The following is a 14,126-nucleotide window of genomic DNA, read 5'->3' as shown; positions in this document are numbered from 1 at the left end:
AAGTATTAAATTGTCGTCAAGTATTATAAACCTATAATACAGGAACAGCATCTGGTCCTGTAAAATGACCTGACATTCCTTTACTGTTGCAAAGTTGTGCTGTTAATTCATTGAAACTGATGATTCTTACAAGACATATTCTAGATCTCTACTGTGCTTCACAGTTGACATCAGATGATGTGAATCCTTTCTCTTTTGTACAATGATACACCCTACAGAATGTAGAAAATAGGGAGAAATATGACTCGTCAGACCATATTAAGTTCTACATTGCTCAAGGGTATAGGTTTGTGTTTCGTACAAATTATGCATGCTTATGCATTGGCCTTCCTGACTGCTTTTAGAAGATGACTGCCAACTTTCTGAAGTTCAGACTTTTACTTTTAACACACCTCTGCATTTTTGTGACCAGTGTACTTATAATTTAAACACTCAACTTTTTTTGCATCTCTGTTAGTACTTATAGAGGACAAGTTATCACTAATATTAGTCACCTGTGCCTTTGCATTTATAATTAGGAGTTTTTTTTAGTTATATCAATGTTAAACTCCCTTCAAGTTCAGTTATTTCTTCTACAGTCTTTAAATCCAGATGGCGCTCAATTTCAGTAGCTCGCACTGACTGGGATATGACCCTTGCATTATTGTTTAAAAATATCAGAATTTCTGAAAATGTCTAAAATTCTGTGGCACTGAGAAGAAAAATGCACCTATGAGAGGGCATGGTAAAACCCCGGGCCCTCTGGAATTGTTTTGCCTAGTGTTATGGTCACCCAGGTTCGAAGTGAAACAATATAACCGGCATGTTAATTATCTTTCTGTTTGTAATAGACTAAGTAGCAACACAAAGGGCTAGACCTGAGACAGTATGCACCATAGGCCACAGGAGTACGCCAGGAGCTGGTCATCTTAGTGCAACCCAAGAGATGTTCAGCTGTGCACTAAAACAATGCTGGCAGCAAAGGGAGTGCTGATGTCTGTGCTCTTTCAGCATTGCTCCCTTGCACTCTGTGGTGATGCCGGGAACTGTGTTATGACATCACTCCAGCACCATCATCACTAAACAGCAGAGCAAGAAAACTATGAAGATGACATCAGCTGCACTATAGCACTATAGGAAAGGATCCACTCCAGCTCTCTGGACTTAAATAAAAATAATAGGAAAACAATATTTTTTGAGTGTGTGAGAGAATGGGTATGTGGGTCAGTGAATGTGTGTCTGTCAGTGAATGTGTGTGTGTGTCTGTCAGTGTGTGTCGAATCAGTGAGTGTGCCTGTTAGTATGTGAACTATTATGTGTGTTTTACATTTTCATTTTGTCACTCTTATTCTTCAGATTCATAATTCATACACTCCACCTTACAAACACAATATACATATTATGTCGTATTTATTTTAAAAATAGCTTTTACTACTACTTAATTAGTCGTGTTCTCCAATATGGGATTAACTTAAATATCAGTGGCTACAAGTTAAATTTGGAAATTAAATCAATAGAAATTACTTTCTCGAAGCAGGGGTACTTAGGAATTAGTTTTTAGACCTGCAGGGGTACTTCTCTGTAAAAGCTTGAGAAGCACTGTTATAAACCACACTAACTGATCCTATAGATTATGGGTCGTGGAAGGAATTTAGCAGATCTTGCATATATCTTCTGTATATATCGTGTGCTCAGTAAAGGATACATATTATGGCAATAAGGTGATGCATTGTGGTAAGCACCTGTGTATGGTCACATTGTGATAGTGTTTTACATAGTTACCCACATAATATATTCCGTTGCTCAGTGGTTACAGTATGCAGAGTGTTCGTTTTAAGGTGCTGTATCCATTTGATCACTCCCTCTGCTGAATGTACTTTGAATCTGTATTAAATTCATCATATAGCAATTACTGTAGTTTTATGTGCATTTTGTGGTTGTTATTCTACCTAGTTTTGTGTATGTGTAGTATTTTGTTTGTAATTTTGTGGCATGTGTAACAGATGTGTGTTATCCTGTTTATTGTTTTGTATGAGGCAAAGATCATGCACACAGATGGGCACAGTGAGTCACTTACCCAGTTCACTAGCTAGACTCAACAAATCCATATGTGATTATTGTATATAAAATCATGTGCGGTCATTCCCATTTGTGCTGTAGTATGTCAGCATCAAATATAACTCAGTTATTTTTCCTCTTACCAGAACCAAATTAGAATGTATTGGCTTGTCCCATACCATTAAACAATTCAAATTCCAATTGTGTTTTTCTCCATGAAACCTAGACATGGCTTTGTGGGCTTTGCACATTGCCACGTTTGTTATTAAATGTTTTCTTTAGAATACATTTTGAGGAACACTATTGTGTTATACTTTCACTTTATGTGTATTCTATATATGAGACATAAGCTAATATTTAAAGTAGTAGTTAATGTGGCTATGTACAGAGATGGAGTTAGATCCAAAGGGCCATAAGCAGGTTACTGTTTGTGGCTCCACCTTCATTCGTCACATAGGGATGGTGAATAGGGCCCAACAAGTGTATGTTTCTGGGGCCCTGTCTAACTCGTGAGCACTCGGCAGCCACCCAAGGTCACCTTATAGTTAAACCTGCCATGGCTCTGAAACGATGACCCTTTTTAATATTTTGTTCCGGCTTCTTCTTGCCGCTTGTTTTATATATCAATGTAAGTAACATATTCAATCCTGCAGTTTCAGTTATTGCTACACTCATAAAAAGTGTTGTACATGGATTTGTTTGCACGTCCGATATCCTGTTATTTGCTGACAGAAAAAAAAATTAAGCTGCGTCCCCAATGTAACGAATATCCAAATATCTGGGGAATCGGTGCTGGTGCCAAAGTTCCAAAGAAATAGAAAATGTCCCGCATTCAACAATACCCCCATGAAAACCAGCAGGATTCCTTGTATTTGTTCATTTATTGGATAGAAATAGATGCATAAGGCAGAAAAACAAAAATATGTGCATGAAAAAATAAAACTTCAGGCACCAACAAAAATAGGGGGGCACCAAAAAACAAGGAAACAAAACTACCCTGTATTTGCTGCCTTAGTCACATATATTGGATGTCCTTGGTGTAGTGTGACAATAGGAGTGCCACATGTGCCATAGACCTCTTTTTTCATTATTTATTTTCTTCTGGCAGTCAAGCATCTTCATTGGTAGAAACTATGGGCTTGCTTGCTGGTTTCCTACAATTATTATATTGCCTTTCGACATCAATGCCTGAACCTTTAGCCACAAGCAAATCTCTCCTATCATGTTTCTCACATGCAGCACCAATTCTTGGACAACCTTAAGTGTTTGAAAATCATTTTTCAGGTGTAAAAGTACGGTAATCTAGTTTTTCTACTATAGATATAGCTTATTTGATGCCTATAGTCCACATGTATTTGTAACCTATTTAAATTGTAGACCTCAGCTTAAAGTTGATATATCTATTTCTTTTTTAATTTCTCAGAGGTATTGAAAACCATTAGATCTTACATGAAACAGAACATTGGCTGTAAACGTCATAATATTGTTCTCAGTATCAACTGAAATAACATTCTCCCTGGAACTTCTGCAAATGACTTACACGCTCGAGGGATAGAGTCATTATCTATGGCACATACTATTAAAAAAAAAATCAACATTTTCATTTTAATTGAAAATATTTTGTAATTTTTTTTTTTTTGTTATGGTAAAATGTTCAGCGTATGAGAAATGAATTATAGAACACATTTCTATACTAACCACTAGTTACACTGGTTTGTATTTATCTATTCAGAGTACTGTATGTACATTTAGAATAGTGTAAACTTAAAGACCATTTTAAATCTACTACCATTTAAATTTGAAAACATTTAAAAAAAAAAAAAAAAAAAGTTGCATTCTTGTGCCAGCCACTAAGCCATTGTAACTTTAATTTTGCAACAGATGGACAAGGAACATATTGCAAACCTGCCACGCGAACTTTAGCTGCTCCGTATGTTAACTGTCTGGTTATTAGCTGTTCATGTCTGAACTCTGGCTACTTATCCATGGCTATCTGAAATATTAAAGGTTTATTCAATAATTTGGTCTTGGGTTTTCTTTGGTTATTTTGAAGTTACATACGAAATTAAAAGCTCCCTAATTACCCCCGGAATTCATTAAAGGGTTTGTTATCCGCTATTAGAAGTAGACACATAAATTATGTTGTCTTCATTACTTTGTAGGCAAAATAGGGTTAAACACATGCTAAGCTTTATCGTAGATTAAAGGATTATTGTGCCGATGAGAAACTGCCCCAAGGAACATCTGGCTTAAATTGAACGGTTTCAAATGGTTCCAGATTTTGCTTTGTTATAACATCTTAAGAAATCCTTTTGTTAAACCTAGTGCTAATGATATTGGGCAGGGTAGACTACATGTAAGCAATCTTGGTACTGATTAGCTCTATTCCGACTCAGTAGATTCCATGTATCTCAGTCCAGAATTTCCATTTTATAGATTATCTTTTGTTTTTTATATTACAATCCTAAAAAATACTTTATCATCCTACCACACAATATTATCTAAATACTTTTGATTAAGTTTTATTTTCACTATGCACTTTAGCAGTGAAAAGCAGTAAACGAATCTATGAATACTCTGTGCTGTAAAAATACAGTATACATAACATAAAAAGAGCAGAAATAGTGAACTCATATTTCTAACAGGCAGATCCTCTTGGACATTATCAACACGGTCTATATCATATAGAAAAAAGTTTGTCTATGTGGAGAGTCTCTGCATTACACAAAATTATATTCCAGTGTTCAAATGTGTTTAATTATTATATGTTTTGTATATTTGTCTCATAGAATAGGCAGGTACAAAGACATCAGTTTACACCCAGCAACAAGTGGGCTGCACTGTAAGACTGTTTTGTGCTTGAGAACATATACAAAATGGGTGCAACACCTCATTGTAAACAATGAAAATTATTGTCACAGAGATATGTAATAAATATAATATTTTTAATTATACCCAAACTTAAAATAGTAAAACAAAAAACAAACAAACCAATATATATTAGCAGATTCAAAAACACAGTTATTAAGGGAGTTATTTAACATTTAGTTTTCTTTTTCACAGCTACATTTAAAGTGTTACTCCAAGCAGCATGACAATTGCAGTGATTTGAAGTGATCTTGGTGACTGAAGTATGTATGTGCAGCACTTTGCTGTAAATGCTGCACATACAGAGTTTAACCCCTTTGTTAATGGAGATGTAACTCCACCTCCATCAGTGTCATTGTGGTGTTATCAGCCATCCTAGTACAAGAGTTTTAGACTGGCTAATGTCAATTCTGTGCTTATTTTGCGCACATAGGATCATTCTTTTGCTGAGAGTGGTCAGATGACGCTTTCAGCCAATGAATAGCTGTTGGGATTGGCATCCTTCCTGTCACTCTTTAGAAGATGGTTGTTGTCACATCCAGCAGGAGAGGACTTCCTGTTCGGGGATAAAGAGTTTGCCCCATTACCATAGAATGAGTCCAGGGTACGCCTCACCTCACAACCAATACAGCAGGGTCCCCTAATTATAAGCACACATGTAGTGAAAATACCTTGCACTTGTGGCAAATAGGATAGGATAATACGGATTTCCGAACTCTTATGACATGTTAGAGAAATAATAAAAAAAAGGGCTGTTTATGTCAGCACTACATGGGCTATATATATATATATATATATATATATATATATATACACACACATACGTACACCCACGCCTACACACACATACACTCTCTTTGTACAGCATTGTTTTGGCATAATGTATCTCTAAAAATATTGATGTTTTTCTCTTTGTCAATACGATTGTTGGAATGACGTTTGGGACTATGAGAGCACATTGATTGTGTTCACCTACAATACACGTTATTGCTTACTCCTACGCAAATTATGTAACATTATATTGTGCCTTGCTACACACTATATGAAATTATATTATGACTGTTGAAGAACGCATAGAATGTGGTTTGGATGGATATAATGGACACCAACTGCTGCCCTTACAGACAAAATGTGTTATGACAAATGCAATCAATGAAGGGCAGGAAAGAAACCAGGACATACTTACCGCTTGCATGTCTAGATAAAGTCATTGCCACCACAAAAAATAACCTGCGAGACAGCTGGGCTGAAATAACATGTTTATTAATATTTAAGAACTTTGTGTCAGACAATGTGTGTACACAATATAAAATGAATGAATTCTTTATCTGACAATATTTTGTACTGTGTACAATAAAAGGAATATATAAGAACATTAAGTAAAATCTCCACCCTGCCTATCAGACACAGAGGAAAACAGGAGACATGTTTCGTGTCAGAAATACAGTTTATTTATTTTACATCTCTCTCACTATGTCTTGAAAGGAGAGTTTGTCTGTATGATGTGACTGCCTTTGTAAATAGCCACACTCGTTGCACTGTTCCTACTCCACCGTTGAGACAGCTAATGGTTTATAAAACTAAACTTATAAACATGACGAGATGATTTCCATGCAGCAGAGTTTGCTTTTTGTGCATGATATCATTCCGCAACAAGATAGGGTTAATTAAGTGGTGGAAAGCAGGAAATGTTTATATCTAATCAATAGCCCCTTGTAATATTTTTCAGGGTATTTATTAAAGCTATTGTAGAGTTTATTATAAATAGCATTGAATGAACAACACTATTCATATACAGACTAGTAAAGGTGCTGGATGAAGCCACATAACTTGAGAAGAGATCACACTATGAAGAACTTAAAATATGTTATTCTATTTGGCACATATTATAAAAAGAAAAGGTAGAACATTAATAAAAGGTGGATGAAAATTAGACAGAACTACAAAGAGAAATAGAGGATTAAAGGAAAGAATTTAAAGGAAAGAATTAAAGAAAAAGTGCTCCACCGCAGGAGAACAATATTTAATAAATGAGATAACATTCTGAAATCCATTCTCTGATTGAAGAGTAGTGAGTCTCTCACTGTGACTCTAGAAAAAAACAGTTCCCATCAGCATCCGTCAGAGGCAGAGTCTTCCACCAAAATTATGCGGACCGTGAAGTTAGCTAGCAGCACCTAATAAGAAGACAGTATCTATCCTATGGAACAGCAGTGCTTTTTACTTGTTAATATGATCTGAGACATCATGAATATGTTCCCCTGACAAGGCACTTATGTACCTTTTGTATGTAACAGTTCACGATAACCTGACAAACCTGCTAATCACAAGTTAAACTCAAGTAAAAATCAACTAATATTTTTTTCTTTTTTTTCTGTTGACACCTTTATTTATCAATTTTAAATACAAGATAAGAAAAGTGAATGGGATTTGTGTTTCCATCCATAGTATCAATAAGTAGTACGAGATACATGAAGAACATCTTTGGCACATTCAAACAGTCAAATTGGAAATTTTATAATAATTGTACTCTAGTCCAATTTGTTTAGTTACTAGCTTATGTAGTATACACATAGGACCATCATGCTACTATGTACTAGGTACTATGCATTAATGCATTCATTGCTTCCTGAACGGTTATAGAGAATATATCTCAAGAGTGTTTTTGGGTGGTAGATCCCTTATGAAGTCAAAGAAACTCAAGACTAATCTTTTATCATTAAATCACCTTAATAAAGTAATAGTAATTACAAAAAAATGGAGCAGTGGTCAGCAACCTATGGTACGTGTGCCATGTATGGCACACAAAGTGCCTTTGCATGGCATGCGAGACGGCCCACTGAAACAGGCTAGAGACTTCTTCAGTTATCTAATAGTGTCTGATTGCAGCAGGCAGTGAGGGTCAGCCCTAAAATCACTTATGACAGCGCTGGGAGGAAATGATCTCGGATCATGTCCTCCTAAAAGTTGTGAAGGAGAAACTGTGTGGGAGGAGAGCAGTCCGACGAAGCACCTATTGTTGTCCGGTACCTGTCTAGCACAATTCTGCCTGGATTCCAGGTAAACCACCTTGCTGGATGAATTTGAATTTTAATAACCCTTGGCCCTGGGAGACTGGTTGGAAGTGGCGGGGTTTCCCCGCTACCTGTGTGTGTTGTGGGATGAGTTTTTTGTTTATTTTTTTTCCCATTTCCTTTACAACATTTCTGTCTCTTCTTCTCTTTATTTACCTTATTTGCCTCTTTTTCCTTTCTGGGCCTGGACATTTGCTTTAATAATTAATTCCCTGGTTATCTACTTGAATTGCTAAAGTGGCCTAATGCAGCAGATGTGTATATGCATTTATATTCTCTGGTTTTGAAGGTCTCCTACAGTTACCTCTTGGAATGTTAATATGGGTGGAATCTGTTGTACATGGTTTTGTGTTGATATTAGCATTGTGTACATTATTTGAGTGATCTTTGTATTTCTATCAAAATAGAACTATTTCTCTTTCTATCAAAATGTATGTAACATAAACGACCTAGAAGGTCATGTCAAATTACAAAAAGAAGCACACTTAAAAAATAAACACCATCATAAAAGCAGATAAGAATCCAATAGCAAAATCTAAAATGATATTACTAAAATATCATCATTGGATCTTTTTAATTAATTATTTTTTTAGAGGCATACAATCATTGCTAAATCAACATTGTTGTTGTATGTATTTTTCATAACAGATCCAACAGTGGGAACAAAATTTGGAGAAATTTAACATGGATCTTTTCAGAATGCGATGTTACTTGGCCAGTCTTCAAGGAGGTGAATTACCAAACCCAAAGAGTCTACTGGCAGCAGCTGGACGTCCTTCAAAATTAGCACTGGGAAGACTTGGCATATTCTCAGTCTCCTCGTTTCATGCACTGGTGAGTATTTGCATTGAAGGAACATTCAATGTAATATTTATTATATAAAAGAAACTTAACAAGACTTTGGGAGAAATTACATATAGTTTCCAGTTTGTTCTCTTTTGGTAAAGCAAGCTCCTATTGTGGATATACAGGCTTTTAATGATAGCATTTTGCTGGATTAATTACTAAATTCAGCCACCAGTACCAGATACTACTTTCAGCCACCAGTAACAGATACTACTCATATTTTTTCTGTTTTACAAAGTCACACTTTGCAGTATTTTGTAACATTATTACACAATATAATTTGGCTTAATATTTCTGAAGGTCTGCATGGCAAGTGATACTCTATAACCTATAAACATTTACCCTTCCAAATGTGGGCATATAATGAACAAATAATTAAAAAGTATTTACTAACAGAAAATAAAAATAAAATGAAGCTTCCAGTTACTAATTAAAGAGGACTAAACACACCTAAACCATTCAGTACTGCTGTATACATTATAAAACTCATAAAATTGTGTGACTGCTTTCAACAAATATTTTACTATCAATGTCCTGTTTATACATAATGGCTTCTAGAAACATGTATTGTAGTCTTTTGTCTAACGGGCCAATTCATTAGATTGTGGTCAGTGAGTCATGGATGGTATGGGAACAGGAGCCATTACATTACTGTTGTTGGTTTTCAAAACTTACTTTAACTTTATGACTTTTGGTAAATATAATATATATATATATATATATATATATATATATATACAACTGTATTCGACGACTAAGAAAGTACATTGTAATCTTATCTTTAAATTAGATCTGCTCCCGGGATGAGTCTGCACTAAGGAAGCGGACATATTCTCTTTCCCAAAAAATGCACATTAAGAAGAGCTTATTTTCTTCACTGAAAGGACTGGATACTCTGGCTAGGAGGGGTAAAGAGAAAAGACCTTCAATAACTCAGGTACAGTAAGCCGGTTGGGCAAGACATATTTCCATCCATCCAGTTTTATGACTGAACCCGGGATTTAATCACATTAATTTCAATTTTCAGTTTTGTAATCTATAAGTAGAATTTGAAGTTATATCTTCTCCTCATTCACATTTAGGTTTTCGACACCAGTGGAAGCCAAGGAGGCGCTGGGTCACAGGTGCCACCCAATTTGAACACCTCCAGTGAGGTAAGGTTATATAGAGTGTTTTTCACTGTTGAATTAAATGTATTTACTTATAAGCTAGCCAGCGAATTCATGCACTTAGCTTAATAATTAAAGTATTGGCGTTACTCTTACAGGTATCAAATACATGTCTCTATTAGAGTCATCCTCTCTTTCCCTTTCTATACAAATCACCATATTACAGTGTGTAATATTGTTTTTAAAACAGTCGGTCCTACACCGGTTTTTCAATATTAAAACAAATGGATAGGATTTTACATGCTCCTTTATTATAACAGGTTATTGCTTTTTCAGAATCTATGAAATGTTGTATAAATGTACTGACAGATCAGCCTGCCGATGCAGAAAATATCTTTTAAGAAACAGTGTGCTGACTTTGCAGCTAGCAACGTGGACTTTAATGATGGGGCTTACACAATAAAGTAGAACCAAGATGTTAAAGGGGAAATACCCTATTGCTGCTATAAGTTAAAGATATTTCTGCTCTGGGCTTTTTCGTAACACATATTGCCACTGGGAAACTAGAATATAAGGCTTATTATAATATTAAATGTCTCCTATACTCTTGGTGTGTGCATTCAATGCAGCTCCTTGTAATGAGTGTCTGAAGTGTAGTGCTAACAAGTTTTTTGGAAAGTAACTTTTCTGGCCCACTGCATCAGTCTTTGCCAATTTCTAGCCTCTACCTGCTAATTTTCATTTGTAATTTCGCTTAGAATTCGCAAAAATCACCATGTTGCTGTCATTCTAACTTTGTAGAAACCACAAATTCAGTCTGATTTGGTAGCTCTTGAAAACGAAAAAAGGCAAACTAATTAGACGAGAGGTCTGGAATTTGTAATATATAGAAAGCTTTCTGGGACACAACAGATGATTTAATTGAAATACATTGTTATCACAAAAGATTCTATGAATTATGTTTTTCCGGCAAATCTGTTTAGCAGAATATTCCGATGTACATGGTGTTCAGAAAAACAGTTGGAGCTGTGCAGTTGGGCTTTGTTCCTGAGCAGCTGATATCATGTGTAGTGAAAGGAGAGCTTTAGCAGAGCACTTTCTCTTGAGAACATGAAGTGATATTCTTCACAGTATGCCACTTAATACCCCTAAATAATACTTAAGATTGTCACTTTCAATAAAACATAGTTGAGGCCTTCTCAGCTGCATATTAACTGACGCATGTCTATCTTTATCTGCTATCAAAGCCTGTATTGTAGAGTGTGTGATGAAGAGCTGTATATGAAAAACTTTTTTATGGTATGACTGACAGCATTTAACATGGGGTCCATCGGTTTTAGAGCAGGACTGGGAGATGCATGTCCTTGATAGCCACTGCTTGGCAGCCGCTACCATTTCCTGCTTGCTCTCCTTTACTTTACTGGCAGCCGCTACCATACCAGCACCTCTCCGTTACTGAAGTCCTAGGGAAAAGGATGTGAAAAAAGGGTTAGTGATATGGAATAATGAGCACCTTTCCCCTTATCCTGTGTCACACTACACAATTGATTAAGTAATGTCAGGATGCTCTATTATAACAGCTGGCCTTTGATCCTGATTTGTATAAATCTTCTTGTTTCCCCCCCTGCACTGGATATCCTGTTAACACCTTGTCTTTGTGACTATTGGGAAGTGTTTGTGTAATCAAGTAACACCTTTTGACCAGCTAATGCCAAATGTGATTTAAGTTCTTTGAATATGCAATTGACAGGAGATGACTGTATTATGTAAAGACAACCCCTTTTGGATGTGTGGAGAATGCTGTTATAAGATCTGTGTTTTTCCCCATTAAAATTAGGAGCAGTATTTTGTCATACACTTGTGTGATGGAGTACTGCCCTCCAAGCTTGTATTTCTGCTGTGTCCATTCCTTGTCTTCATACCTGAGAGAAAACATTGCTGTCTGCTGAATTTAAACCACAACAGTTAGTGTTTTCCATTTTGTGGAATCTGACTAATGGAGGAATGACAGAATTCATAGTGAAGTTGCAAATAGTGGCTGCCTGGGAATGTGACTCCTGTTTTCTTTATCAATATGCTGGGAGAGGAGCTGTGGGCAGAGAAACACAGCATATCTGTCTTTAAAACTCATCTCTTGACAGGCTTCATAGTTTGCCATCTCCAGAGCTCCTGTATTGCATTATTTACCCATAATACACACTTCATGTTCCATAATCTTTATATATTATGTGAGTTTCCCTTTGCTTTAATCATGTTTTGAAATCACATACTACATGTGCACACCACAGTGCACTGTTTCACTGACAAAAGGCAGTATAAGTTTAGATACAATATCTATAGTCACCAGAACCGCTACAACTTAATGTAGTGGTTCTGGTGTCTATGGCTTGCCCCTGTAGAGTTTTCAGTGTAAATCTTTTTCAGAAAAAAGGCAGGGTTTACATTGGGACTTAGTAACACCTCTTGTAGCAGTCATTCAGACGGCCACTAGAGGTGCTTCCTACTCCACACACGCTGGCGTTCAGTGTCTCCACCCAGTGATTCAATGCATCTCTAACAAAGCAGTGTTTTGCCACGCATGTGCAATAGCCTTCCAATGCTTTCTTATGGGAAAGTATTGGATTGGCTTAATATCTTCATGATTGATGATCTCAGTCATAGAGACAGGGCCAGCAGCTGCCAGACCGGCATGGAGTGGGAGAAAAGGTGAGTAAAATCACTTTTTTAACATGAGGCGACTCACCTAAAATGCCACATCAGGACTATAATGTCAGGCATACATGTTTGTATCCCTGACACTATAGTGTTCCTTTAACTGCTTATGGGAGTCAATAAATAGCCCAAGCTGTGCACCTGCAATCAAGCTGTGCATCTGAAAAAAGTACGGATACTGGAGTAATCAAGCTGTGCATCTGAAAAGCGTACGGATACCGGAGTCGTAAGATGATGTCATCTTCCGGCGCCGGCATCCCTACGCGGCGCGCGAGGGAGCTGAAGAGGAAGCACTCATGGGAGAGTGCTCCCTCGCGCGCCGGCCAGCCTGTCTGCTCGTCCAGTGACCAGCCGCCCAGGAGCCCAGCAGCACCACTGGACCCCCGGGAATCCCCTCAGCACTCCAAAAGGTAAGGAGGCTGGGGGGATTAAATTAAAAAAAAAACGTTTTAGTGTTAGTGTGAGTGTTAGTGTGTGTGTTAGTGTGAGTGTGTGTTAGTGTGAGTGTGTGTGTTAGTGTGTGTGAGTGTTAGTGTGTGTGTTAGTGTGAGTGTGTGTTAGTGTGAGTGTGTGTTAGTGTGAGTGTGAGTGTGTGTGAGTGTGTGTGAGTGTGTGTGTGTGAGTGTGTGTGTTAGTGTGAGTGTGAGTGTTAGTGTGTGTGAGTGTTAGTGTGTGTGTGTTAGTGAGTGTCAGTGAGTGTGTCTGTTGAGTGTGTCTGCTAGTAAGTGTCAGTGAGTGTGTTACTGTGTGTGTCTGTTACTGAGTGTGCTTGTGTGTGTGTTAGTGAGTCTGTTTGATGTCTGTTAGTGAGTGTGTGTTTGTCAGTGAGAGTGTATGTTTTGTAAGTGAGTGTGTATGTCTGTCTGTCGCTGAGTGTGTGTCTGTTAGCTAGTGTGTATGCGTCTGTTCGTGAGAGTGTGTGTGTGTGTCTTCAGCACTTACCTTTCTCCAGCGCCAGACTCCCATGGCGCTGGGGATCCCTCCGCCTCTAAGCTCCGAATGCGCATGCGCACGCATTCAAACCACCCATAGGAAAGCTTTCCTATGGACGTTCAGTGTCTTAGAATCGCGGGAGCGCCTCTAGCCGCTGTTAGTGAGACAGCCACTAGAGGCTGGATTAACCCTCAGTGAAACATAGCAGTTTCTCTATGCAGCTGCAGGGTTAAAACTAGAGGGACCTGACACCCAGACCACTTTATTGAGCTGATGTTATCTGGGTGTCTGTAGTGGTCCTTTAAGTGTGTGTGCATACCGCGGTCGCAGCCCTGCAACACCTGCGACCAGGTGCCCGCCGCCACGTGTTGCGGCCCCGGCCTGTGCAGAGTAAGCGGGGGGGGGGGGAGGGATCCACGGATCAATTTTCGCACCGGGGCCCCATGGGTCATGTGTATGCCACTGTCAGAACCCCATGCAATAAAGGTGGTACCGAGGGAGGTAACTTCAGGGATTAGAGGCTGTACCCTGATTGGGCCTACAAAAT

General features: G+C 37.7%; 1 protein-coding gene across 2 annotated transcripts in view; it reads left to right on the top strand.

Annotated features, from left to right (window-relative positions):
* Positions 1–14,126, top strand: part of TIAM2 (TIAM Rac1 associated GEF 2) — a 370,710-nt gene that overhangs the window by 189,759 nt on the left and 166,825 nt on the right. For both annotated transcript variants that reach the window (XM_063443422.1, XM_063443421.1), the window contains 3 exons: positions 8,628–8,813; positions 9,616–9,762; positions 9,908–9,979. In XM_063443422.1, the coding sequence (XP_063299492.1) occupies positions 8,628–8,813; positions 9,616–9,762; positions 9,908–9,979 (405 nt within the window). The remainder of the gene's footprint in view (positions 1–8,627; positions 8,814–9,615; positions 9,763–9,907; positions 9,980–14,126) is intronic.

Source organism: Pelobates fuscus, chromosome 2 (assembly GCF_036172605.1).
Source record: "Pelobates fuscus isolate aPelFus1 chromosome 2, aPelFus1.pri, whole genome shotgun sequence".
NCBI classification, from domain to species: domain Eukaryota; kingdom Metazoa; phylum Chordata; class Amphibia; order Anura; family Pelobatidae; genus Pelobates; species Pelobates fuscus.
Note: the sequence above shows the minus strand (reverse complement) of the source record. Positions and strands in the feature narration are given on the sequence as shown.